The sequence below is a fragment of the Chelonia mydas genome, chromosome 24, assembly GCF_015237465.2.
Source record: "Chelonia mydas isolate rCheMyd1 chromosome 24, rCheMyd1.pri.v2, whole genome shotgun sequence".
Classification (NCBI taxonomy): domain Eukaryota; kingdom Metazoa; phylum Chordata; order Testudines; family Cheloniidae; genus Chelonia; species Chelonia mydas.
Window position 1 is genome coordinate 7,653,358 of NC_051264.2, and position 27,744 is coordinate 7,681,101.

Here is a 27,744-nt window from a genome sequence, read left to right on the forward strand (position 1 = left end):
CCTTCCCCGAGGCCCCCACCCCACTCACTCCATCCCCCCTCCCTCCGTCGCTCGCTCTGCCCCACTGTCACCGGGCTGGACAGGGCTTGGGGTGTGGGAGGGGGTTCAGGTTGTGGTCTCCGGGCAGCCCTGACCTCAGCCGGCGCCTGGGAAGAGCCCGGCGTGTTCCTGCAGCCCCCTAGGCGTCAGCCTGGCCAGGGCAGGACCGGCTCTCGGCACCAGCAAACAAGCACGTGTTTGGGGCGGCACAATTCCAGGGGCGGCTCCGAGCTCTACCCCCACCCGCAGGCCCCGCCACCTCGGAGTGTGGAGCCAGCGCTCGGAGAGGGGGCAGTTCGCGGAGCCCTATGGCCGCCCCTGCACCTAGGAGCCGCACATGCCGGCCACTTCCAGGAGCCGCACGGAGCCAGGGCAGGCAGGGAACCTGCCTTAGCCCCGCAGCGCCGCCGACCAGGCTTTTACTGTCCGGTCGAAAGCCGGACACCTGGGAACCCTACCTGGGGGTACCCTGCCCGGGACCAGGTTATAACACAACAGGGTGCAGAGGGCACGGCCCAGCTGTGGGGCCATAATCACAGGGTCCATGGAGGCCACATGTGGGGCCTTTGCTCTCTCTCTGCTCCCCCTGCACCCCTGGGCTGCGCCGTGTGATGCTTCCTGGGGTGCCAGGCTGGGAGGCCCCCCCGTAACCCCCTGCCCCGCTGTGAGGAGCCTTGTCTGGCCTTGCTGGGGGTCAGACCCCCGACCCCCCCTCCATGCACAGCACAACCCCCCTCCCCGCTCAGCCCTCGACAGGTCAGCGATCAGCGCCCCCCAATCGCCCATGATCCCCCTGGGGTGCCCAGCCCCTAGCGCTGCCCACTGGCAGAGTTCCCAGCTCCGCTGCCCCCATGGACTAGGACCCCTCAGCTGAGCAGTGACCCCCCAGCCAGCGCCCCACTCGGCCCCAGCACGGCCAGGCCTTACAGAGACAACCAGGCTGAGTTTATTGACTGGAGCCCAGAGCTGGAGAAGGAGCCGCTGGAGGCTCCTGTTATTTACTCCTCGAAACACAAGGACTAGGGGTCGGGAAATGACAGGAATGGGCGGCAGGCTTAGAACAAACACCAGGAAGCGTGTGGGGGGTGCGGGGGGAAGCCCTGGGCGGGGACCCCTGGCCCTGGTTTGGGCACCAGTCGGGCACTGGGGAGACCCGGGTCTGAGTCCCTGTAGCCCCACAGACTCCCCATGGGACCCAGGCTGGTCACTGAGCCGCCCGGGCCCCTCTGTGCAGTGGGGACAATGGCCCAGCCCCCCACAGGGGTGGGAACGAGGCCTCGGAGGGGCCCAGACGCTGCGGTGATGGGCGCCAGGGAAGCAGCCTGGACGGACGGACCCCCCGGGCCGGGCGGTGGCTGTTCCTGCCCTTTAACGCTTCATCGGCGGGACGTCCCCGGGCGGCGGGACCCAGGCTCGGGGATGCGCCTTTCCCAGCATGCACCGGGCCCCTCCCAGCATGCACTGGGGGGCAGGAGGGGGCATCACTTCTTCAGCTCCTTGTACACGTCCTGCTGTCAGGGCTGCAGTGTCTGGGGGAAACGGGGACGATTCAGCCAGAAACGCCCCAGGGGAGGGCCCAGTCCCCTCCCCCCCCGTGGGACCCCAACAGCCCTCCTACACCAGGGGCCCATCCTCCCCCTCCCAGTGCTGGGCCCCCCATAGCGCCTCCCCTCAGCCCTGAGGCTCCCGGCTGGTCCCCTTCTGGCTCACTCTGCTCCCCCCTGCTCTGGGATGTGTTAACCAGCCCCGTTCTCAGCCATAGGGCTTCTGGGGGGCACCTCCCCCCTCCCCCCACTGGGTCCGAACCCCCCTCAGGGGGAGGATACAGCGCAAGGGGCCGGTGCGCACCAGGTATGTGGGGCTGGGGTCAGGGGGGCTCACGGGCTGGGCCGGGGGAGACAGGCAAGAGGGGCTTTAGCACCGGACCATAGAGACCCCCCCCCAACCCCTCCAGCCAAGCTCGGGGTTGGGGGAGGGACTTTGGGAGAGTCAGTGGGACCCAGGGTTTGTGTAACCCTCCCCCACCCCCGCCCAGAGGGGACAGGGTAAACTGGCTGGGGGCTGCGGGCTGGGACTCAGGAGGGGGCGTGACTGGAATAAGGGACAGGACTGGAGCCTTGTCACTCACCACTGGCCCTGCCCTGGCTGCCAGGGGCAGGTTCTCGTACACCAGGACGGGTGCCCCATTCTCCCTGGGGGTCTCGTTCCGGCAGCGAGAGTCTGGGAGGAATCATCAGAGATGCTGGAATTGGGGTCCTGGCTCCCAGCCCCCCCTGCTCTAACCACGAGACCCCACTCCCCTCCCAGAGCCAGGGAGAGAACCCAGGAGTCCTGGCTTCCTCCCCCCAACCACCACTCTAACCACTAGACCCAAGTCCCCTCCCAGAGCTGGGAGAGAACCCAGGAGTCCTGGCTCTCCCAGGGCGGCCGGGTGTTACTCACAGAGGAAATAGGCCCCGACTCCGACCAGCGCCGCCCCCGCCAGTGACCCGATGACGATCCCAGCGACGGCCCCGGCAGAGAGACCTGGACGAGGGACGACGGCCCCGGCAGAGAGACCTGGACGAGGGGTGTCTGAAGGAGAGATGTGGGGAGGGTTGGATCAGACGGTCAGTAACAATCCCCCAACGCCGCTCCCTGCAGCCTGGGCCCCTAGTGCTGCTCTGGGGCATTGGTGCCAGCACTGGGATCCCTGTGTCTGCAGCACGTTCTTCCATCTGGGAACAGAGAGAGCGTCACTGGGGGGAGCAGTTGGATCCCTCCCGACCCCAGGGGAGCCCTCGCTCTACGGGGCTCCTGCCCCACAGCCCTGTGGAGGATTCAGACCCAGCTCCCTGGTGGCCGTAGTGAGACTTTATTGTAGGGCTACACAGCAACATGGAAAAGAGTGGGGCTCTGGGATCCAGGACTCCTGGGTTCTCTCCCCAGCTCTGGGAGGGGAGTGGGGGCTGGTGGGTTAGAGCAGGAGGGGCTGGGAGCCGGGACTCCTGGGTTCGATCCGGGCAGGGCAGGGGAGTGGGGTCTGCGTGGGGAGGTCTGTGGAGCCGGCACAATGGGGTTAATACAGATTATACCAACTGCGACAGCAGCAGCTGTTGGGGCTGGGGGGTCACTCCCCATCCATATTCAGTCCTGGCTCCCAGCTCAGGGAGCGGGCGTCTGGGGGCCCAGAGCCCCACATCTCTGTGTATTGGGGGGTCATCATCTCTTGGGGGCAGGGGGGTGGGATGCCACATACAGGGCAGGGTCTGTGTTTGGGGGCAGGTCCCCCCCATGACCCAGCCAGGTTCATCCCCGGGGGAGAGGCCGAGAGCCCATCGCTGGGGCGGGGATGGGGAAGGGGAAGGGCGCGGGGGTGGCACTTACCAGAGACGGGCAGATGCACCGTGGCGAGGACAGGCCTAGTCAGGCTCTGAATCAGCACCGTGTAGTTCCCGGTGTCCTTGAGCGTTAACCCCGCGATGTGCAGGGCGCAGCCCGGCCCCGCTGTCTCCCGCCCCGTGTGGGCCCGGTCCTTGGTCTGGACGGGGGGTGTTTGTGGGTAGTAGGTGAGGATCTGGCTGTTTCCATCAGTGGCGGTCGCTGATCGGAACCAGCTGCAGAGCACGAAGTCCTGTGGTGGATTCTGCGGGGCCAGGCTGACGCCCCCTCCCATCGCGGGGCTCGGCGGGGTGAGGACGATGGTCACCGGGGTCTGGGCCGGCGCCGGCTGCAGGCAGGAGCCCAGGACGGAGGCTGCGGGGGGGGAGACCAGAGAGACAGATACTAACTGGTGCCCCTCACTCCCGACCTGCAGCCCCTCCGTTTGCATTTGCACTGTCCCCTGTTACAGTCCTTGGTGTCCGGGACACCTGGGTACCCCCACCCCGGCTCCACCCTCTCAGCTGCAAGGGACCCCTCGCCAGGTGCCGCCCCGCCGCCTTTTGCTGCAGCCGGACCTGCCTCGACCCAGGGGAGGCATCTCTGGGCGGGGACCCTGGAGTCCGGACCCACAGGCAGGGCAGCCCCATGGGGCCCTTCTGGTCTCAGTCTTCCCCTCCCAGCCTCCTCCGCTCACTTCCCCTTCGCTTTGGAGGAAGGAACCCGGGGGAGGTGGGGGGGAAAGGGTCTTCTCCCTTCTCCCCCCACCCCCCACGGGGTGCCTGGTCCCTGGGTCTCTGCCTGGCTCTGGTTCCGCCTGCTAGATCTGGGGGGAGGGAGTTCAGTGCGGGGCCGGGGGGGCCTGGGTGTGTGTCCCCCAGTTCTCTAGCACAGAGAGACACAAGCAAACAGCTGATCCCTGCTGCGGGACACAACGGGGCTTCTGTGCGTGTCCCCGCGGCTTTGGGGCACAGCCTCGGGGGAGGGTGGGGTTGGACCCAGCCTGGGAAAGGAAGCGTCAGAGCCCCCCTCCGGCTACTCCAGCCCTAGAGTGCCCCTAGCCCAGCTCTGCCGGTGCCCCTGAGTCCCGACCCACAGCCCCTCCGCTTTTATTGACACTGGCTCTTATTGCAGCCCTTTTTGCCCCGGACACCTGGGTCCCACATTCTCCCTCTCTGACCTGCCAGGAGAATCCCTGTCCAAGGGCCGCCTGGTCTGTGGAGGATTCGCCCCATCGCCCTTCACTGCTGCGGGACCCGCCGGGACCTGCCAGGACAGCAGAGACGCCTGGTTCCCAGCTGGGGGCAAAGAGAAGAGACAGGGGAAGTGGGAGGGAGCGGAGCTGGAACGAAGCACCTCCCTTGCCCCCCCCAGCCCTGCCTGCCTCCACAGCCCGGGGAAGGGACTCACCCGCCCTTCTCTCTGCCCCCACCCAGACACAGGGGCGGGGGGGTGCAGCAATCCGGGCCTCCGCTGCTCCTTCGACAGGGGTCTGGCCCTGGCAGATGTGTGTGTGTGTGTGTGGGGGTCACACAGAGCAGAAATCGGCCCCTGGGGGGCTGGTGCATGAAAGGGGGCAGGGCCCCCCAGCCTCCAGGAATCCTACTCCCCCTGTTCCCCCCAGATATTGCCCCCCAGTGGAGGCTGTGTGGAGGGGGGGCTCATCCCTGGAAGTCACCCGTGGGAAGTGGGAGACAAACCCCCTGTTAGGGAGTGGGGGGCACGGGAGACCCCTGCGGGGGGGGGGGCAGAGCCCAGACTGATGGGAATCTGGGACATTTCTGGGAGCCAAAGCCCCTCCCCGGCAGGATGGGCCGGGGCTGGGGGGGAACAGGACAGAGTGTGAGGCCCCTGGGCACAGACAGACACAGAGCTGGGCTGAGCAGCCTGATCCCACCCCGCCTGTGGGCCCACGTGTGTCCACCCACCCCCACCCACAGACACACCCACCCACACACACCCGCACACACCCATAGACACCCCCACGATACACACCATACACCCCCACACACCCCACCCCCCCATCCACACACGCCCACACACACACCCATAGACACCCCCACGATACACACCCACACACCTGCACACATCCACACCTACACCCACAAACACTCCCCACACCCCCACACCCCCACCATACACACCCGCACAGACACCCCATACACACACACGCCACCCACCCACACACCCATACACCCCCACACACACTATACACACACCCATAGACACCCCCACGGTACACACCATACACACCCACACACACACCCCACACACATCCACTCACCTACCCACCCACCCATCCTCCCAAACACCCACACCCATACACACCGCCACACTCATACACACACACAGAGTCATACACACACACCCCCACAGCAGGGCCCATCCCGTCCAGCAGGGGGCGCAGGGACACACACACACACGGGGCCGGGGGGGTCACATCAGTGTCAGCCCGTCCAACTCGCTGCGTCCTGCGGTTCCCAGCGTTGCGGAGCGTTGCCCCGGGGGGTCGGGGAGCCGCCGGCCCATGGTCACTGCCCCCGGGGCTCTTGGGCCGAGCGGGGCTGGGGGTGGCGCCGTCGGGTTCCACGTTCTGCGCAGGCGGCTGCAGGGCCAGGCTGAGGCCCCCCCCCCAGCCCTTGTGGGGGTCGAGGGGGGGAGTCAGGGGCAGGGGTTGGCTGGACACGGGCCCCAACCCTCCCTGTGAAGATTGCCAGAAAGGGTCACATGACCCCGCCCCGTGCGGTCAGACAGGGCAGGGCCAGGAGGAAAGTCTGAGTCACTGAGGAGAGGAGCCCAGGGGAGAGACAGGGCCCGTGGGGAGCAGGAAGCAGCAGAAACAGGCAACAGCCGGACACAGACACCCCCAGCCGGACACAGACACCCCCAGCGTGACACAGACACCCCCAGCCAGACACCCCCAGCCGGACACACCCCAGCCAGACACAGACACCCCCAGCCGGACACAGACACCCCCAGCCGGACACACCCCCAGGCTGACACAGACACCCCCCAGCCAGACACAGACACCCCCAGCCGGACACCTCCCAGCCAGACACAGACACCCCCAGCCGGACACACCCCCAGCTGGACACACCCCCAGCCGGACACAGACACCCCCAGCTGGACACACCGTCTCCTGGGGCACCGTAAGCTGACAGCTCCCTGGGCCTCACCACCCAGCCCGGCCCCCGCCTGCAACGAAGGGGCAAAGCCCAGAGGGTCCCAGCCCAGGGACGCAAATCAGGCCTGGCCCAGCGGGGCCATCCCCTGGCTCCCCAGGAGGGGGGCAGAGAGCTCCCTCCCAGGGCAGCCCCTGTCCGGCTGATCCCTGCGGGGGGCTGGGCCGCGCTTCGCCAGCAGGGGGCAGCAAAGGGCCAGACGCACCCGGGTCCCCTTGGCCCTGCTGGCGCCAGCATCGCGCCAGCGACCCCTGGACTCTGCCCGGAGCCCCCAGCCTGCAGGGACGGCCCGCCGCCTGGGGGGGCCCTGCCCGGAGCCCCCAGCCTGCAGGGATGGCCTGCGCCCAGGGCCTGGGTGTGGGTTGCCAACTTTTTAATTGCACAAAACCACACCCTTGCCCCAGCCCCACCCCTTCCCCGAGGCCCCCACCCCACTCACTCCATCCCCCCTCCCTCCGTCGCTCGCTCTGCCCCACTGTCACAGGGCTGGACAGGGCTTGGGGTGTGGGAGGGGGTTCAGGTTGTGGTCTCCGGGCAGACCTGACCTCAGCCGGCGCCTGGGAAGAGCCCGGCGTGTTCCTGCAGCCCCCTAGGCGTCAGCCCGGCCAGGGCAGGACCGGCTCTCGGCACCAGCAAACAAGCACGTGTTTGGGGCGGCACAATTCCAGGGGCGGCTCCGAGCTCTGCCCCCACCCGCAGGCCCCGCCACCTCGGAGTGTGGAGCCAGCGCTCGGAGAGGGGGCAGTTCGCGGAGCCCTATGGCCGCCCCTGCACCTAGGAGCCGCACATGCCGGCCACTTCCAGGAACCGCACGGAGCCAGGGCAGGCAGGGAACCTGCCTTAGCCCCGCAGCGCCGCCGACCAGGCTTTTACTGTCCGGTCGAAAGCCGGACACCTGGGAACCCTACCTGGGGGTACCCTGCCCGGGACCAGGTTATAACACAACAGGGTGCAGAGGGCACGGCCCAGCTGCGGGGCCATAATCACAGGGTCCATGGAGGCCACATGTGGGGCCTTTGCTCTCTCTCTGCTCCCCCTGCACCCCTGGGCTGCGCCGTGTGACGCTTCCTGGGGTGCCAGGCTGGGAGGCCCCCCCGTGACCCCCTGCCCCGCTGTGAGGAGCCTTGTCTGGCCTTGCTGGGGGTCAGACCCCCGACCCCCCCTCCATGGACAGCACAACCCCCCTCCCCGCTCAGCCCTCGACAGGTCAGCGATCAGCGCCCCCCAATCGCCCATGATCCCCCTGGGGTGCCCAGCCCCTAGCGCTGCCCACTGGCAGAGTTCCCAGCTCCGCTGCCCCCATGGACTAGGATCCCTCAGCTGAGCAGTGACCCCCCAGCCAGCGCCCCACTCGGCCCCAGCACGGCCAGGCCTTACAGAGACAACCAGGCTGAGTTTATTGACTGGAGCCCAGAGCTGGAGAAGGAGCCGCTGGAGGCTCCTGTTATTTACTCCTCGAAACACAAGGACTAGGGGTCGGGAAATGACAGGAATGGGCGGCAGGCTTAGAACAAACACCAGGAAGTGTGTGTGGGGTGCGGGGGGAAGCCCTGGGCGAGGACCCCTGGCCCTGGTTTGGGCACCAGTCGGGCACTGGGGAGACCCGGGTCTGAGTCCCTGTAGCCCCACAGACTCCCCATGGGACCCAGGCTGGTCACTGAGCCGCCCGGGCCCCTCTGTGCAGTGGGGAGCTCCCGCGGCCTGGGGTGGGACACAGCTCAGCGCGCCAGGCTCAGGTCAGATGGGCAGAAAACAGGGCACGTGCCCCCAGGCTGGGGGGTGTTTGGTCCTGAGACGTCACCAAGCCGGTGGCAGAGGTGGGCTCCCAAATACTGTGCTGGGCACAATGGAGCCAGAGCCACTCACAGGCGCCGAGTTTCTGATTTCTTTGGAGGGGCCCAGACGCTGCGGTGATGGGCGCCAGGGAAGCAGCCTGGACGGACGGACCCCCCAGGCCGGGCGGTGGCTGTTCCTGCCCTTTAACGCTTCATCGGCGGGACGTCCCCAGGCGGCGGGACCCAGGCTCGGGGACGCGCCTTTCCCAGCATGCACCGGGCCCCTCCCAGCATGCACTGGGGGGCAGGAGGGGGCATCACTTCTTCAGCTCCTTGTACACGTCCTGCTGTCAGGGCTGCAGTGTCTGGGCGAAACGGGGACGATTCAGCCAGAAACGCCCCAGGGGAGGGCCCAGTCCCCTCCCCCCCCGTGGGACCCCAACAGCCCTCCTACACCAGGGGCCCATCCTCCCCTTCCCAGTGCTGGGCCCCCCATAGCGCCTCCCCTCAGCCCTGAGGCTCCCGGCTGGTCCCCTTCTGGCTCACTCTGCTCCCCCCTGCTCTGGGATGTGTTAACCAGCCCCGTTCTCAGCCATAGGGCTTCTGGGGGGCACCTCCCCCCTCCCCCCACTGGGTCCGAACCCCCCTCAGGGGGAGGATACAGCGCAAGGGGCCGGTGCGCACCTGGTATGTGGGGCTGGGGTCAGGGGGGCTCCCGGGCTGGGCCGGGGGAGACAGGCAAGAGGGGCTTTAGCACCAGACCATAGAGACCCCCCCTCAAACCCTCCAGCCAAGCTCGGGGTGGGGGGAGGGACCCTGGGAGAGTCAGTGGGACCCAGGGTTTGTGTAACCCTCCCCCACCCCCGCCCAGGGGGGACAGGGTAAACTGGCTGGGGGCTGCGGGTTGGGACTCAGGAGGGGGCGTGACTGGAATAAGGGACAGGACTGGAGCCTTGTCACTCACCACTGGCCCTGCCCTGGCTGCCAGGGGCAGGTTCTCGTACACCAGGACGGGTGCCCCATTCTCCCTGGGGGTCTCGTTCCGGCAGCGAGAGTCTGGGAGGAATCATCAGAGATGCTGGAATTGGGGTCCTGGCTCCCAGCCCCCCCCTGCTCTAACCACGAGACCCCACTCCCCTCCCAGAGCCAGGGAGAGAACCCAGGAGTCCTGGCTTCCTCCCCCCAACCACCACTCTAACCACTAGACCCAAGTCCCCTCCCAGAGCTGGGAGAGAACCCAGGAGTCCTGGCTCTCCCAGGGCGGCCGGGTGTTACTCACAGAGGAAATAGGCCCCGACTCCGACCAGCGCCGACCCCGCCAGTGACCCGATGACGATCCCAGCGACGGCCCCGGCAGAGAGACCTGGACGAGGGGCGACGGCCCCGGCAGAGAGACCTGGACGAGGGGTGTCTGAAGGAGAGATGTGGGGAGGGTTGGATCAGACGGTCAGTAACAATCCCCCAACGCCGCTCCCTGCAGCCTGGGCCCCTAGTGCTGCTCTGGGGCATTGGTGCCAGGACTGGGATCCCTGTGTCTGCAGCACGTTCTTCCATCTGGGAACAGAGAGAGCGTCACTGGGGGGAGCAGTTGGATCCCTCCCGACCCCAGGGGAGCCCTCGCTCTACGGGGCTCCTGCCCCACAGCCCTGTGGAGGATTCAGACCCAGCTCCCTGGTGGCCGTAGTGAGACTTTATTGTAGGGCTACACAGCAACATGGGAAAGAGTGGGGCTCTGGGATCCAGGACTCCTGGGTTCTCTCCCCAGCTCTGGGAGGGGAGTGGGGGCTGGTGGGTTAGAGCAGGAGGGGCTGGGAGCCGGGACTCCTGGGTTCGATCCGGGCAGGGCAGGGGAGTGGGGTCTGCGTGGGGAGGTCTGTGGAGCCGGCACAATGGGGTTAATACAGATTATACCAACTGCGACAGCAGCAGCTGTTGGGGCTGGGGGGTCACTCCCCATCCATATTCAGTCCTGGCTCCCAGCTCAGGGAGCGGGCGTCTGGGGGCCCAGAGCCCCACATCTCTGTGTATTGGGGGGTCATCATCTCTTGGGGGCAGGGGGGTGGGATGCCACATACAGGGCAGGGTCTGTGTTTGGGGGCAGGTCCCCCCCATGACCCAGCCAGGCTCATCCCCGGGGGAGAGGCCGAGAGCCCATCGCTGGGGCGGGGATGGGGAAGGGGCAGGGCGCGGGGGTGGCACTTACCAGAGACGGGCAGATGCACCGTGGCGAGGACAGGCCTAGTCGGGCTCTGAATCAGCACCGTGTAGTTCCCGGTGTCCTTGAGCGTTAACCCCGCGATGTGCAGGGCGCAGCCCGGCCCCGCAGTCTCCCGCCCCGTGTGGGCCCAGTCCTTGGTCTGGACGGGGGGTGTTTGTGGGTAGTAGGTGAGGATCTGGCTGTTTCCATCAGTGGCGGTCGCTGATCGGAACCAGCTGCAGAGCACGAAGTCCTGTGGTGGATTCTGCGGGGCCAGGCTGACGCCCCCTCCCATCGCGGGGCTCGGCGGGGTGAGGACGATGGTCACCGGGGTCTGGGCCGGCGCCGGCTGCAGGCAGGAGCCCAGGACGGAGGCTGCCGGGGGGAGACCAGAGAGACAGATACTAACTGGTGCCCCTCACTCCCGACCTGCAGCCCCTCCGTTTGCATTTGCACTGTCCCCTGTTACAGTCCTTGGTGTCCGGGACACCTGGGTACCCCCACCCCGGCTCCACCCTCTCAGCTGCAAGGGACCCCTCGCCAGGTGCCGCCCCGCCGCCTTTTGCTGCAGCCGGACCTGCCTCGACCCAGGGGAGGCATCTCTGGGCGGGGACCCTGGAGTCCGGACCCACAGGCAGGGCAGCCCCATGGGGCCCTTCTGGTCTCAGTCTTCCCCTCCCAGCCTCCTCCGCTCACTTCCCCTTCGCTTTGGAGGAAGGAACCCGGGGGAGGTGGGGGGGAAAGGGTCTTCTCCCTTCTCCCCCCACCCCCCACGGGGTGCCTGGTCCCTGGGTCTCTGCCTGGCTCTGGTTCCGCCTGCTAGATCTGGGGGGAGGGAGTTCAGTGCGGGGCCGGGGGGGCCTGGGTGTGTGTCCCCCAGTTCTCTAGCACAGAGAGACACAAGCAAACAGCTGATCCCTGCTGCGGGACACAACGGGGCTTCTGTGCGTGTCCCCGCGGCTTTGGGGCACAGCCTCGGGGGAGGGTGGGGTTGGACCCAGCCTGGGAAAGGAAGCGTCAGAGCCCCCCTCCGGCTACTCCAGCCCTAGAGTGCCCCTAGCCCAGCTCTGCCGGTGCCCCTGAGTCCCGACCCACAGCCCCTCCGCTTTTATTGACACTGGCTCTTATTGCAGCCCTTTTTGCCCCGGACACCTGGGTCCCACATTCTCCCTCTCTGACCTGCCAGGAGAATCCCTGTCCAAGGGCCGCCTGGTCTGTGGAGGATTCGCCCCATCGCCCTTCACTGCTGCGGGACCCGCCGGGACCTGCCAGGACAGCAGAGACGCCTGGTTCCCAGCTGGGGGCAAAGAGAAGAGACAGGGGAAGTGGGAGGGAGCGGAGCTGGAACGAAGCACCTCCCTTGCCCCCCCCAGCCCTGCCTGCCTCCACAGCCCGGGGAAGGGACTCACCCGCCCTTCTCTCTGCCCCCACCCAGACACAGGGGCGGGGGGGTGCAGCAATCCGGGCCTCCGCTGCTCCTTCGACAGGGGTCTGGCCCTGGCAGATGTGTGTGTGTGTGTGTGGGGGTCACACAGAGCAGAAATCGGCCCCTGGGGGGCTGGTGCATGAAAGGGGGCAGGGCCCCCCAGCCTCCAGGAATCCTACTCCCCCTGTTCCCCCCAGATATTGCCCCCCAGTGGAGGCTGTGTGGAGGGGGGGCTCATCCCTGGAAGTCACCCGTGGGAAGTGGGAGACAAACCCCCTGTTAGGGAGTGGGGGGCACGGGAGACCCCTGCGGGGGGGGGGGGCAGAGCCCAGACTGATGGGAATCTGGGACATTTCTGGGAGCCAAAGCCCCTCCCCGGCAGGATGGGCCGGGGCTGGGGGGGAACAGGACAGAGTGTGAGGCCCCTGGGCGCAGACAGACACAGAGCTGGGCTGAGCAGCCTGATCCCACCCCGCCTGTGGGCCCACGTGTGTCCACCCACCCCCACCCACAGACACACCCACCCACACACACCCGCACACACCCATAGACACCCCCACGATACACACCATACACCCCCACACACCCCACCCCCCCATCCACACACGCCCGCACACACACCCATAGACACCCCCACGATACACACCCACACACCTGCACACATCCACACCTACACCCACAAACACTCCCCACACCCCCACACCCCCACCATACACACCCGCACAGACACCCCATACACACACACGCCACCCACCCACACACCCATACACCCCCACACACACTATACACACACCCATAGACACCCCCACGGTACACACCATACACACCCACACACACACCCCACACACATCCACTCACCTACCCACCCACACATCCTCCCAAACACCCACACCCATACACACCGCCACACTCATACACACACACAGAGTCATACACACACACCCCCACAGCAGGGCCCATCCCGTCCAGCAGGGGGCGCAGGGACACACACACACACGGGGCCGGGGGGGTCACATCAGTGTCAGCCCGTCCGACTCGCTGCGTCCTGCGGTTCCCAGCGTTGCGGAGCGTTGCCCCGGGGGGTCGGGGAGCCGCCGGCCCATGGTCACTGCCCCCGGGGCTCTTGGGCCGAGCGGGGCTGGGGGTGGCGCCGTCGGGTTCCACGTTCTGCGCAGGCGGCTGCAGGGCCAGGCTGAGGCCCCCCCCCCAGCCCTTGTGGGGGTCGAGGGGGGGAGTCAGGGGCAGGGGTTGGCTGGACACGGGCCCCAACCCTCCCTGTGAAGATTGCCAGAAAGGGTCACATGACCCCGCCCCGTGCGGTCAGACAGGGCAGGGCCAGGAGGAAAGTCTGAGTCACTGAGGAGAGGAGCCCAGGGGAGAGACAGGGCCCGTGGGGAGCAGGAAGCAGCAGAAACAGGCAACAGCCGGACACAGACACCCCCAGCCGGACACAGACACCCCCAGCGTGACACAGACACCCCCAGCGTGACACCCCCAGCCGGACACACCCCAGCCAGACACAGACACCCCCAGCCGGACACAGACACCCCCAGCCGGACACACCCCCAGGCTGACACAGACACCCCCCAGCCAGACACAGACACCCCCAGCCGGACACCTCCCAGCCAGACACAGACACCCCCAGCCGGACACACCCCCAGCTGGACACACCCCCAGCCGGACACAGACACCCCCAGCTGGACACACCGTCTCCTGGGGCACCGTAAGCTGACAGCTCCCTGGGCCTCACCACCCAGCCCGGCCCCCGCCTGCAACGAAGGGGCAAAGCCCAGAGGGTCCCAGCCCAGGGACGCAAATCAGGCCTGGCCCAGCGGGGCCATCCCCTGGCTCCCCAGGAGGGGGGCAGAGAGCTCCCTCCCAGGGCAGCCCCTGTCCGGCTGATCCCTGCGGGGGGCTGGGCCGCGCTTCGCCAGCAGGGGGCAGCAAAGGGCCAGACGCACCCGGGTCCCCTTGGCCCTGCTGGCGCCAGCATCGCGCCAGCGACCCCTGGACTCTGCCCGGAGCCCCCAGCCTGCAGGGACGGCCCGCCGCCTGGGGGGGCCCTGCCCGGAGCCCCCAGCCTGCAGGGATGGCCTGCGCCCAGGGCCTGGGTGTGGGTTGCCAACTTTTTAATTGCACAAAACCACACCCTTGCCCCAGCCCCACCCCTTCCCCGAGGCCCCCACCCCACTCACTCCATCCCCCCTCCCTCCGTCGCTCGCTCTGCCCCACTGTCACAGGGCTGGACAGGGCTTGGGGTGTGGGAGGGGGTTCAGGTTGTGGTCTCCGGGCAGACCTGACCTCAGCCGGCGCCTGGGAAGAGCCCGGCGTGTTCCTGCAGCCCCCTAGGCGTCAGCCCGGCCAGGGCAGGACCGGCTCTCGGCACCAGCAAACAAGCACGTGTTTGGGGCGGCACAATTCCAGGGGCGGCTCCGAGCTCTGCCCCCACCCGCAGGCCCCGCCACCTCGGAGTGTGGAGCCAGCGCTCGGAGAGGGGGCAGTTCGCGGAGCCCTATGGCCGCCCCTGCACCTAGGAGCCGCACATGCCGGCCACTTCCAGGAACCGCACGGAGCCAGGGCAGGCAGGGAACCTGCCTTAGCCCCGCAGCGCCGCCGACCAGGCTTTTACTGTCCGGTCGAAAGCCGGACACCTGGGAACCCTACCTGGGGGTACCCTGCCCGGGACCAGGTTATAACACAACAGGGTGCAGAGGGCACGGCCCAGCTGCGGGGCCATAATCACAGGGTCCATGGAGGCCACATGTGGGGCCTTTGCTCTCTCTCTGCTCCCCCTGCACCCCTGGGCTGCGCCGTGTGACGCTTCCTGGGGTGCCAGGCTGGGAGGCCCCCCCGTGACCCCCTGCCCCGCTGTGAGGAGCCTTGTCTGGCCTTGCTGGGGGTCAGACCCCCGACCCCCCCTCCATGGACAGCACAACCCCCCTCCCCGCTCAGCCCTCGACAGGTCAGCGATCAGCGCCCCCCAATCGCCCATGATCCCCCTGGGGTGCCCAGCCCCTAGCGCTGCCCACTGGCAGAGTTCCCAGCTCCGCTGCCCCCATGGACTAGGATCCCTCAGCTGAGCAGTGACCCCCCAGCCAGCGCCCCACTCGGCCCCAGCACGGCCAGGCCTTACAGAGACAACCAGGCTGAGTTTATTGACTGGAGCCCAGAGCTGGAGAAGGAGCCGCTGGAGGCTCCTGTTATTTACTCCTCGAAACACAAGGACTAGGGGTCGGGAAATGACAGGAATGGGCGGCAGGCTTAGAACAAACACCAGGAAGTGTGTGTGGGGTGCGGGGGGAAGCCCTGGGCGAGGACCCCTGGCCCTGGTTTGGGCACCAGTCGGGCACTGGGGAGACCCGGGTCTGAGTCCCTGTAGCCCCACAGACTCCCCATGGGACCCAGGCTGGTCACTGAGCCGCCCGGGCCCCTCTGTGCAGTGGGGAGCTCCCGCGGCCTGGGGTGGGACACAGCTCAGCGCGCCAGGCTCAGGTCAGATGGGCAGAAAACAGGGCACGTGCCCCCAGGCTGGGGGGTGTTTGGTCCTGAGACGTCACCAAGCCGGTGGCAGAGGTGGGCTCCCAAATACTGTGCTGGGCACAATGGAGCCAGAGCCACTCACAGGCGCCGAGTTTCTGATTTCTTTGGAGGGGCCCAGACGCTGCGGTGATGGGCGCCAGGGAAGCAGCCTGGACGGACGGACCCCCCGGGCCGGGCGGTGGCTGTTCCTGCCCTTTAACGCTTCATCGGCGGGACGTCCCCAGGCGGCGGGACCCAGGCTCGGGGACGCGCCTTTCCCAGCATGCACCGGGCCCCTCCCAGCATGCACTGGGGGGCAGGAGGGGGCATCACTTCTTCAGCTCCTTGTACACGTCCTGCTGTCAGGGCTGCAGTGTCTGGGCGAAACGGGGACGATTCAGCCAGAAACGCCCCAGGGGAGGGCCCAGTCCCCTCCCCCCCCGTGGGACCCCAACAGCCCTCCTACACCAGGGGCCCATCCTCCCCCTCCCAGTGCTGGGCCCCCCATAGCGCCTCCCCTCAGCCCTGAGGCTCCCGGCTGGTCCCCTTCTGGCTCACTCTGCTCCCCCCTGCTCTGGGATGTGTTAACCAGCCCCGTTCTCAGCCATAGGGCTTCTGGGGGGCACCTCCCCCCTCCCCCCACTGGGTCCGAACCCCCCTCAGGGGGAGGATACAGCGCAAGGGGCCGGTGCGCACCTGGTATGTGGGGCTGGGGTCAGGGGGGCTCCCGGGCTGGGCCGGGGGAGACAGGCAAGAGGGGCTTTAGCACCAGACCATAGAGACCCCCCCTCAAACCCTCCAGCCAAGCTCGGGGTGGGGGGAGGGACCCTGGGAGAGTCAGTGGGACCCAGGGTTTGTGTAACCCTCCCCCACCCCCGCCCAGGGGGGACAGGGTAAACTGGCTGGGGGCTGCGGGTTGGGACTCAGGAGGGGGCGTGACTGGAATAAGGGACAGGACTGGAGCCTTGTCACTCACCACTGGCCCTGCCCTGGCTGCCAGGGGCAGGTTCTCGTACACCAGGACGGGTGCCCCATTCTCCCTGGGGGTCTCGTTCCGGCAGCGAGAGTCTGGGAGGAATCATCAGAGATGCTGGAATTGGGGTCCTGGCTCCCAGCCCCCCCCTGCTCTAACCACGAGACCCCACTCCCCTCCCAGAGCCAGGGAGAGAACCCAGGAGTCCTGGCTTCCTCCCCCCAACCACCACTCTAACCACTAGACCCAAGTCCCCTCCCAGAGCTGGGAGAGAACCCAGGAGTCCTGGCTCTCCCAGGGCGGCCGGGTGTTACTCACAGAGGAAATAGGCCCCGACTCCGACCAGCGCCGACCCCGCCAGTGACCCGATGACGATCCCAGCGACGGCCCCGGCAGAGAGACCTGGACGAGGGGCGACGGCCCCGGCAGAGAGACCTGGACGAGGGGTGTCTGAAGGAGAGATGTGGGGAGGGTTGGATCAGACGGTCAGTAACAATCCCCCAACGCCGCTCCCTGCAGCCTGGGCCCCTAGTGCTGCTCTGGGGCATTGGTGCCAGGACTGGGATCCCTGTGTCTGCAGCACGTTCTTCCATCTGGGAACAGAGAGAGCGTCACTGGGGGGAGCAGTTGGATCCCTCCCGACCCCAGGGGAGCCCTCGCTCTACGGGGCTCCTGCCCCACAGCCCTGTGGAGGATTCAGACCCAGCTCCCTGGTGGCCGTAGTGAGACTTTATTGTAGGGCTACACAGCAACATGGGAAAGAGTGGGGCTCTGGGATCCAGGACTCCTGGGTTCTCTCCCCAGCTCTGGGAGGGGAGTGGGGGCTGGTGGGTTAGAGCAGGAGGGGCTGGGAGCCGGGACTCCTGGGTTCGATCCGGGCAGGGCAGGGGAGTGGGGTCTGCGTGGGGAGGTCTGTGGAGCCGGCACAATGGGGTTAATACAGATTATACCAACTGCGACAGCAGCAGCTGTTGGGGCTGGGGGGTCACTCCCCATCCATATTCAGTCCTGGCTCCCAGCTCAGGGAGCGGGCGTCTGGGGGCCCAGAGCCCCACATCTCTGTGTATTGGGGGGTCATCATCTCTTGGGGGCAGGGGGGTGGGATGCCACATACAGGGCAGGGTCTGTGTTTGGGGGCAGGTCCCCCCCATGACCCAGCCAGGCTCATCCCCGGGGGAGAGGCCGAGAGCCCATCGCTGGGGCGGGGATGGGGAAGGGGCAGGGCGCGGGGGTGGCACTTACCAGAGACGGGCAGATGCACCGTGGCGAGGACAGGCCTAGTCGGGCTCTGAATCAGCACCGTGTAGTTCCCGGTGTCCTTGAGCGTTAACCCCGCGATGTGCAGGGCGCAGCCCGGCCCCGCAGTCTCCCGCCCCGTGTGGGCCCAGTCCTTGGTCTGGACGGGGGGTGTTTGTGGGTAGTAGGTGAGGATCTGGCTGTTTCCATCAGTGGCGGTCGCTGATCGGAACCAGCTGCAGAGCACGAAGTCCTGTGGTGGATTCTGCGGGGCCAGGCTGACGCCCCCTCCCATCGCGGGGCTCGGCGGGGTGAGGACGATGGTCACCGGGGTCTGGGCCGGCGCCGGCTGCAGGCAGGAGCCCAGGACGGAGGCTGCCGGGGGGAGACCAGAGAGACAGATACTAACTGGTGCCCCTCACTCCCGACCTGCAGCCCCTCCGTTTGCATTTGCACTGTCCCCTGTTACAGTCCTTGGTGTCCGGGACACCTGGGTACCCCCACCCCGGCTCCACCCTCTCAGCTGCAAGGGACCCCTCGCCAGGTGCCGCCCCGCCGCCTTTTGCTGCAGCCGGACCTGCCTCGACCCAGGGGAGGCATCTCTGGGCGGGGACCCTGGAGTCCGGACCCACAGGCAGGGCAGCCCCATGGGGCCCTTCTGGTCTCAGTCTTCCCCTCCCAGCCTCCTCCGCTCACTTCCCCTTCGCTTTGGAGGAAGGAACCCGGGGGAGGTGGGGGGGAAAGGGTCTTCTCCCTTCTCCCCCCACCCCCCACGGGGTGCCTGGTCCCTGGGTCTCTGCCTGGCTCTGGTTCCGCCTGCTAGATCTGGGGGGAGGGAGTTCAGTGCGGGGCCGGGGGGGCCTGGGTGTGTGTCCCCCAGTTCTCTAGCACAGAGAGACACAAGCAAACAGCTGATCCCTGCTGCGGGACACAACGGGGCTTCTGTGCGTGTCCCCGCGGCTTTGGGGCACAGCCTCGGGGGAGGGTGGGGTTGGACCCAGCCTGGGAAAGGAAGCGTCAGAGCCCCCCTCCGGCTACTCCAGCCCTAGAGTGCCCCTAGCCCAGCTCTGCCGGTGCCCCTGAGTCCCGACCCACAGCCCCTCCGCTTTTATTGACACTGGCTCTTATTGCAGCCCTTTTTGCCCCGGACACCTGGGTCCCACATTCTCCCTCTCTGACCTGCCAGGAGAATCCCTGTCCAAGGGCCGCCTGGTCTGTGGAGGATTCGCCCCATCGCCCTTCACTGCTGCGGGACCCGCCGGGACCTGCCAGGACAGCAGAGACGCCTGGTTCCCAGCTGGGGGCAAAGAGAAGAGACAGGGGAAGTGGGAGGGAGCGGAGCTGGAACGAAGCACCTCCCTTGCCCCCCCCAGCCCTGCCTGCCTCCACAGCCCGGGGAAGGGACTCACCCGCCCTTCTCTCTGCCCCCACCCAGACACAGGGGCGGGGGGGTGCAGCAATCCGGGCCTCCGCTGCTCCTTCGACAGGGGTCTGGCCCTGGCAGATGTGTGTGTGTGTGTGTGGGGGTCACACAGAGCAGAAATCGGCCCCTGGGGGGCTGGTGCATGAAAGGGGGCAGGGCCCCCCAGCCTCCAGGAATCCTACTCCCCCTGTTCCCCCCAGATATTGCCCCCCAGTGGAGGCTGTGTGGAGGGGGGGCTCATCCCTGGAAGTCACCCGTGGGAAGTGGGAGACAAACCCCCTGTTAGGGAGTGGGGGGCACGGGAGACCCCTGCGGGGGGGGGGGGCAGAGCCCAGACTGATGGGAATCTGGGACATTTCTGGGAGCCAAAGCCCCTCCCCGGCAGGATGGGCCGGGGCTGGGGGGGAACAGGACAGAGTGTGAGGCCCCTGGGCGCAGACAGACACAGAGCTGGGCTGAGCAGCCTGATCCCACCCCGCCTGTGGGCCCACGTGTGTCCACCCACCCCCACCCACAGACACACCCACCCACACACACCCGCACACACCCATAGACACCCCCACGATACACACCATACACCCCCACACACCCCACCCCCCCATCCACACACGCCCGCACACACACCCATAGACACCCCCACGATACACACCCACACACCTGCACACATCCACACCTACACCCACAAACACTCCCCACACCCCCACACCCCCACCATACACACCCGCACAGACACCCCATACACACACACGCCACCCACCCACACACCCATACACCCCCACACACACTATACACACACCCATAGACACCCCCACGGTACACACCATACACACCCACACACACACCCCACACACATCCACTCACCTACCCACCCACCCATCCTCCCAAACACCCACACCCATACACACCGCCACACTCATACACACACACAGAGTCATACACACACACCCCCACAGCAGGGCCCATCCCGTCCAGCAGGGGGCGCAGGGACACACACACACACGGGGCCGGGGGGGTCACATCAGTGTCAGCCCGTCCAACTCGCTGCGTCCTGCGGTTCCCAGCGTTGCGGAGCGTTGCCCCGGGGGGTCGGGGAGCCGCCGGCCCATGGTCACTGCCCCCGGGGCTCTTGGGCCGAGCGGGGCTGGGGGTGGCGCCGTCGGGTTCCACGTTCTGCGCAGGCGGCTGCAGGGCCAGGCTGAGGCCCCCCCCCCAGCCCTTGTGGGGGTCGAGGGGGGGAGTCAGGGGCAGGGGTTGGCTGGACACGGGCCCCAACCCTCCCTGTGAAGATTGCCAGAAAGGGTCACATGACCCCGCCCCGTGCGGTCAGACAGGGCAGGGCCAGGAGGAAAGTCTGAGTCACTGAGGAGAGGAGCCCAGGGGAGAGACAGGGCCCGTGGGGAGCAGGAAGCAGCAGAAACAGGCAACAGCCGGACACAGACACCCCCAGCCGGACACAGACACCCCCAGCGTGACACAGACACCCCCAGGCGGACACAGACACCCCCAGCCGGACACACCCCCAGCCAGACACAGACAACCCCAGCCGGACACAGACACCCCCAGCCGGACACACCCCCAGGCTGACACAGACACCCCCCAGCCTGACACAGACACCCCCAGCCGGACACCTCCCAGCCAGACACAGACACCCCCAGCCGGACACACCCCCAGCTGGACACACCCCCAGCCGGACACAGACACCCCCAGCTGGACACACCGTCTCCTGGGGCACCGTAAGCTGACAGCTCCCTGGGCCTCACCACCCAGCCCGGCCCCCGCCTGCAACGAAGGGGCAAAGCCCAGAGGGTCCCAGCCCAGGGACGCAAATCAGGCCTGGCCCAGCGGGGCCATCCCCTGGCTCCCCAGGAGGGGGGCAGAGAGCTCCCTCCCAGGGCAGCCCCTGTCCGGCTGATCCCTGCGGGGGGCTGGGCCGCGCTTCGCCAGCAGGGGGCAGCAAAGGGCCAGACGCACCCGGGTCCCCTTGGCCCTGCTGGCGCCAGCATCGCGCCAGCGACCCCTGGACTCTGCCCGGAGCCCCCAGCCTGCAGGGACGGCCCGCCGCCTGGGGGGGCCCTGCCCGGAGCCCCCAGCCTGCAGGGATGGCCTGCGCCCAGGGCCTGGGTGTGGGTTGCCAACTTTTTAATTGCACAAAACCACACCCTTGCCCCAGCCCCACCCCTTCCCCGAGGCCCCCACCCCACTCACTCCATCCCCCCTCCCTCCGTCGCTCGCTCTGCCCCACTGTCACAGGGCTGGACAGGGCTTGGGGTGTGGGAGGGGGTTCAGGTTGTGGTCTCCGGGCAGACCTGACCTCAGCCGGCGCCTGGGAAGAGCCCGGCGTGTTCCTGCAGCCCCCTAGGCGTCAGCCCGGCCAGGGCAGGACCGGCTCTCGGCACCAGCAAACAAGCACGTGTTTGGGGCGGCACAATTCCAGGGGCGGCTCCGAGCTCTGCCCCCACCCGCAGGCCCCGCCACCTCGGAGTGTGGAGCCAGCGCTCGGAGAGGGGGCAGTTCGCGGAGCCCTATGGCCGCCCCTGCACCTAGGAGCCGCACATGCCGGCCACTTCCAGGAACCGCACGGAGCCAGGGCAGGCAGGGAACCTGCCTTAGCCCCGCAGCGCCGCCGACCAGGCTTTTACTGTCCGGTCGAAAGCCGGACACCTGGGAACCCTACCTGGGGGTACCCTGCCCGGGACCAGGTTATAACACAACAGGGTGCAGAGGGCACGGCCCAGCTGCGGGGCCATAATCACAGGGTCCATGGAGGCCACATGTGGGGCCTTTGCTCTCTCTCTGCTCCCCCTGCACCCCTGGGCTGCGCCGTGTGACGCTTCCTGGGGTGCCAGGCTGGGAGGCCCCCCCGTGACCCCCTGCCCCGCTGTGAGGAGCCTTGTCTGGCCTTGCTGGGGGTCAGACCCCCGACCCCCCCTCCATGGACAGCACAACCCCCCTCCCCGCTCAGCCCTCGACAGGTCAGCGATCAGCGCCCCCCAATCGCCCATGATCCCCCTGGGGTGCCCAGCCCCTAGCGCTGCCCACTGGCAGAGTTCCCAGCTCCGCTGCCCCCATGGACTAGGATCCCTCAGCTGAGCAGTGACCCCCCAGCCAGCGCCCCACTCGGCCCCAGCACGGCCAGGCCTTACAGAGACAACCAGGCTGAGTTTATTGACTGGAGCCCAGAGCTGGAGAAGGAGCCGCTGGAGGCTCCTGTTATTTACTCCTCGAAACACAAGGACTAGGGGTCGGGAAATGACAGGAATGGGCGGCAGGCTTAGAACAAACACCAGGAAGTGTGTGTGGGGTGCGGGGGGAAGCCCTGGGCGAGGACCCCTGGCCCTGGTTTGGGCACCAGTCGGGCACTGGGGAGACCCGGGTCTGAGTCCCTGTAGCCCCACAGACTCCCCATGGGACCCAGGCTGGTCACTGAGCCGCCCGGGCCCCTCTGTGCAGTGGGGAGCTCCCGCGGCCTGGGGTGGGACACAGCTCAGCGCGCCAGGCTCAGGTCAGATGGGCAGAAAACAGGGCACGTGCCCCCAGGCTGGGGGGTGTTTGGTCCTGAGACGTCACCAAGCCGGTGGCAGAGGTGGGCTCCCAAATACTGTGCTGGGCACAATGGAGCCAGAGCCACTCACAGGCGCCGAGTTTCTGATTTCTTTGGAGGGGCCCAGACGCTGCGGTGATGGGCGCCAGGGAAGCAGCCTGGACGGACGGACCCCCCGGGCCGGGCGGTGGCTGTTCCTGCCCTTTAACGCTTCATCGGCGGGACGTCCCCAGGCGGCGGGACCCAGGCTCGGGGACGCGCCTTTCCCAGCATGCACCGGGCCCCTCCCAGCATGCACTGGGGGGCAGGAGGGGGCATCACTTCTTCAGCTCCTTGTACACGTCCTGCTGTCAGGGCTGCAGTGTCTGGGCGAAACGGGGACGATTCAGCCAGAAACGCCCCAGGGGAGGGCCCAGTCCCCTCCCCCCCCGTGGGACCCCAACAGCCCTCCTACACCAGGGGCCCATCCTCCCCCTCCCAGTGCTGGGCCCCCCATAGCGCCTCCCCTCAGCCCTGAGGCTCCCGGCTGGTCCCCTTCTGGCTCACTCTGCTCCCCCCTGCTCTGGGATGTGTTAACCAGCCCCGTTCTCAGCCATAGGGCTTCTGGGGGGCACCTCCCCCCTCCCCCCACTGGGTCCGAACCCCCCTCAGGGGGAGGATACAGCGCAAGGGGCCGGTGCGCACCTGGTATGTGGGGCTGGGGTCAGGGGGGCTCCCGGGCTGGGCCGGGGGAGACAGGCAAGAGGGGCTTTAGCACCAGACCATAGAGACCCCCCCTCAAACCCTCCAGCCAAGCTCGGGGTGGGGGGAGGGACCCTGGGAGAGTCAGTGGGACCCAGGGTTTGTGTAACCCTCCCCCACCCCCGCCCAGGGGGGACAGGGTAAACTGGCTGGGGGCTGCGGGTTGGGACTCAGGAGGGGGCGTGACTGGAATAAGGGACAGGACTGGAGCCTTGTCACTCACCACTGGCCCTGCCCTGGCTGCCAGGGGCAGGTTCTCGTACACCAGGACGGGTGCCCCATTCTCCCTGGGGGTCTCGTTCCGGCAGCGAGAGTCTGGGAGGAATCATCAGAGATGCTGGAATTGGGGTCCTGGCTCCCAGCCCCCCCCTGCTCTAACCACGAGACCCCACTCCCCTCCCAGAGCCAGGGAGAGAACCCAGGAGTCCTGGCTTCCTCCCCCCAACCACCACTCTAACCACTAGACCCAAGTCCCCTCCCAGAGCTGGGAGAGAACCCAGGAGTCCTGGCTCTCCCAGGGCGGCCGGGTGTTACTCACAGAGGAAATAGGCCCCGACTCCGACCAGCGCCGACCCCGCCAGTGACCCGATGACGATCCCAGCGACGGCCCCCGGCAGAGAGACCTGGACGAGGGGCGACGGCCCCGGCAGAGAGACCTGGACGAGGGGCGACGGCCCCGGCAGAGAGACCTGGACGAGGGGTGTCTGAAGGAGAGATGTGGGGAGGGTTGGATCAGACGGTCAGTAACAATCCCCCAACGCCGCTCCCTGCAGCCTGGGCCCCTAGTGCTGCTCTGGGGCATTGGTGCCAGGACTGGGATCCCTGTGTCTGCAGCACGTTCTTCCATCTGGGAACAGAGAGAGCGTCACTGGGGGGAGCAGTTGGATCCCTCCCGACCCCAGGGGAGCCCTCGCTCTACGGGGCTCCTGCCCCACAGCCCTGTGGAGGATTCAGACCCAGCTCCCTGGTGGCCGTAGTGAGACTTTATTGTAGGGCTACACAGCAACATGGGAAAGAGTGGGGCTCTGGGATCCAGGACTCCTGGGTTCTCTCCCCAGCTTTGGGAGGGGAGTGGGGGCTGGTGGGTTAGAGCAGGAGGGGCTGGGAGCCGGGACTCCTGGGTTCGATCCGGGCAGGGCAGGGGAGTGGGGTCTGCGTGGGGAGGTCTGTGGAGCCGGCACAATGGGGTTAATACAGATTATACCAACTGCGACAGCAGCAGCTGTTGGGGCTGGGGGGTCACTCCCCATCCATATTCAGTCCTGGCTCCCAGCTCAGGGAGCAGGCGTCTGGGGGCCCAGAGCCCCACATCACTGTGTATTGGGGGGTCATCATCTCTTGGGGGCAGGGGGGTGGGATGCCACATACAGGGCAGGGTCTGTGTTTGGGGGCAGGTCCCCCCCATGACCCAGCCAGGTTCATCCCCGGGGGAGAGGCCGAGAGCCCATCGCTGGGGCGGGGATGGGGAAGGGGCAGGGCGCGGGGGTGGCACTTACCAGAGACGGGCAGATGCACCGTGGCGAGGACAGGCCTAGTCGGGCTCTGAATCAGCACCGTGTAGTTCCCGGTGTCCTTGAGCGTTAACCCCGCGATGTGCAGGGCGCAGCCCGGCCCCGCTGTCTCCCGCCCCGTGTGGGCCCAGTCCTTGGTCTGGACGGGGGGTGTTTGTGGATAGTAGGTGAGGATCTGGCTGTTTCCGTCAGTGGCGGTCGCTGATCGGAACCAGCTGCAGAGCACGAAGTCCTGTGGTGGATTCTGCGGGGCCAGGCTGACGCCCCCTCCCACCGCGGGGCTCGGCGGGGTGAGGACGATGGTCACCGGGGTCTGGGCCGGCACCGGCTGCAGGCAGGAGCCCAGGACGGAGGCTGCCGGGGGGAGACCAGAGAGACAGATACTAACTGGTGCCCCTCACTCCCGACCTGCAGCCCCTCCGTTTGCATTTGCACTGTCCCCTGTTACAGTCCTTGGTGTCCGGGACACCTGGGTCCCCCCACCCCGGCTCCACCCTCTCAGCTGCAAGGGACCCCTTGCCAGGTGCCGCCCCGCCGCCTTTTGCTGCAGCCGGACCTGCCTCGACCCAGGGGAGGCGTCTCTGGGCGGGGACCCTGGAGTCCGGACACACAGGCAGGGCAGCCCCATGGGGCCCTTCTGGTCTCAGTCTTCCCCTCCCAGCCTCCTCCGCTCACTTCCCCTTCGCTTTGGAGGAAGGAACCCGGGGGAGGTGGGGGGGAAAGGGTCTTCTCCCTTCTCCCCACACCCCCCACGGGGTGCCTGGTCCCTGGGTCTCTGCCTGGCTCTGGTTCCGCCTGCTAGATCTGGGGGGAGGGAGTTCAGTGCGGGGGGGGGGCCTGGGTGTGTGTCCCCCAGTTCTCTAGCACAGAGAGACACAAGCAAACAGCTGATCCCTGCTGCGGGACACAACGGGGCTTCTGTGCGTGTCCCCGCGGCTTTGGGGCACAGCCTCGGGGGAGGGTGGGGTTGGACCCAGCCTGGGAAAGGAAGCGTCAGAGCCCCCCTCCGGCTACTCCAGCCCTGGGGTGCCCCTAGCCCAGCTCTGCCAGTGCCCCTGAGTCCCAACCCACAGCCCCTCCGCTTTGATTGACACTGGCTCTTATTGCAGCCCTTTTTGCCCCGGACACCTGGGTCCCACATTCTCCCTCTCTGACCTGCCAGGAGAATCCCTGTCCAAGGGCCGCCTGGTCTGTGGGGGATTCGCCCCATCGCCCTTCACTGCTGCGGGACCCGCCGGGACCTGCCAGGACAGCAGAGACGCCTGGTTCCCAGCTGGGGGCAAAGAGAAGAGACAGGGGAAGTGGGAGGGAGCGGAGCCGGCACGAAGCACCTCCCTTGCCCCCCCCAGCCCTGCCTGCCTCCACTGCCGGGAGGAGGGACTCACCCGCCCCTCTCTCTGCCCCCACCCAGACACGGGCCCCCGCTGCTCCTTCGACAGGGGTCTGGCCCTGGCAGATGTGTGTGTGGGGGGGTCACACAGAGCAGAAATCGGCCCCTGGGGGGCTGGTGCATGAAAGGGGGCAGGGCCCCCCAGCCTCCAGGAATCCTACTCCCCCTGTTCCTCCCAGATATTGCCCCCCAGTGGAGGCTGTGTGGAGGGGGGGCTCATCCCCGGAAGTCACCCGTGGGAAGTGGGAGACAAACCCCCTGTTAGGGATTGGGGGGCACGGGAAACCCCTGCGGGGGTGGGGGGGGAGAGCCCAGACTGATGGGAATCTGGGACATTTCTGGGAGCCAAAGCCCCTCCCCGGCAGGATGGGCCGGGGCTGGGGGGGAACAGGACAGAGTGTGAGGCCCCTGGGCACAGACAGACACAGAGCTGGGCTGAGCAGCCTGATCCCACCCCGCCTGTGGGCCCACGTGTGTCCACCCACCCCCACCCACAGACACACCCACCCACACACACCCGCACACACCCATAGACACCCCCACGATACACACCATACACCCCCACACACCCCACCCCCCATCCACACACGCCTGCACACACACCCATAGACACCCCCACAATACACACCATACACACCCACACACCTGCACACACCCACACCTACACCCACAAACACTCCCCACACCCCCACACCCACACCATACACACCCGCACAGACACCCCATACACACACACGCCACCCACCCACACACCCCCACACACACTATACACACACCCATAGACACCCCCATGGTACACACCATACACACCCACACACACACCCCACACACAGCCATAGACACATCCACTCACCTACCCACCCACCCATCCTCCCAAACACCCACACCCATACACACCGCCACACTCATACACACACACAGAGTCATACACACACACCCCCACCCCACCCCCACAGCAGGGCCCATCCCGTCCAGCAGGGGGCACAGGGACACACACGGGGCCGGGGGGGGGGGTCACATCAGTGTCAGCCCGTCCGACTCGCTGCGTCCTGCGGTTCCCAGCGTTGCGGAGCGTTGCCCCGGGGGGTCGGGGAGCCGCCGGCCCATGGTCACTGCCCCCGAGGCTCTTGAGCCGAGCGGGGCTGGGGGTGGCGCCGTCGGGTTCCACGTTCTGCGCAGGCGGCTGCAGGGCCAGGCTGCGGCCCCCCCCCCCCCCCGCCCTTGTGGGGGTCGAGGGGGGGAGTCAGGGGCAGGGGTTGGCTGGACACAGGGGTTGGCTGGACACGGGCCCCAACCCTCCCTGTGAAGATTGCCAGAAAGCATGCACCGGGGGGGCAGGACGGGGCATCATTTCTTCAGCTCCTCGTACATGTCCAGCTGTCGGGGCTGCAGCGTCTGAGGGAAACGGGGACGATTCAGCCAGAGACACCC

General features: G+C 67.4%; 1 protein-coding gene and 1 non-coding gene across 8 annotated transcripts; both read right to left on the reverse strand.

The window, feature by feature from the left end:
* Positions 1-1,318: 1,318 nt before the first annotated feature.
* LOC119564254 (carcinoembryonic antigen-related cell adhesion molecule 3-like) lies at positions 1,319-26,277 on the reverse strand. 7 transcript variants are annotated; one of them, XM_043534983.1, is made up of 9 exons: positions 26,079-26,273; positions 24,909-25,277; positions 17,714-18,082; positions 10,560-10,928; positions 3,406-3,774; positions 2,599-2,613; positions 2,482-2,565; positions 2,168-2,259; positions 1,319-1,568 (listed from the first exon to the last, which is right to left on the reverse strand). In XM_043534983.1, exons 1-9 carry the CDS (start codon positions 26,131-26,133, stop codon positions 1,554-1,556), a joined length of 1,737 nt encoding a protein of 578 aa, XP_043390918.1. In that variant the 5' UTR covers positions 26,134-26,273; the 3' UTR covers positions 1,319-1,553. The 7 variants fall into 7 exon arrangements, with proteins under 7 accessions (XP_043390918.1, XP_043390916.1, XP_043390917.1 ...); XM_043534981.1 differs by lacking the exon at positions 2,168-2,259 and having other exon boundaries at positions 26,079-26,277; XM_043534982.1 differs by having other exon boundaries at positions 2,482-2,613; positions 26,079-26,266.
* Positions 22,275-24,023, reverse strand: LOC119564252. The gene is made up of 3 exons (XR_006287292.1): positions 23,951-24,023; positions 23,636-23,727; positions 22,275-23,036 (listed from the first exon to the last, which is right to left on the reverse strand). It is a non-coding gene; the product is annotated as an uncharacterized LOC119564252 (transcript).
* Positions 26,278-27,744: the final 1,467 nt, after the last annotated feature.

What these genes read in the sequence shown, in the direction of transcription:
- LOC119564254 (XM_043534980.1), bottom strand. Translation starts at nt 26,133, where the DNA reads ATGGGGCGAATCCCCCACAGACCAGGCGGCCCTTGGACAGGGATTCTC. An exon ending in GACAGGGATTCTCCTGGCAG is followed by an intron (nt 25,278 to 26,078) that starts GTCAGAGAGGGA and finishes TCCCCCCGGCAG; the next exon opens with CCTCCGTCCTGGGCTCCTGC. An exon ending in GGTGCATCTGCCCGTCTCTG is followed by an intron (nt 3,775 to 10,559) that starts GTAAGTGCCACC and finishes CCCCCCCCGCAG; the next exon opens with CCTCCGTCCTGGGCTCCTGC.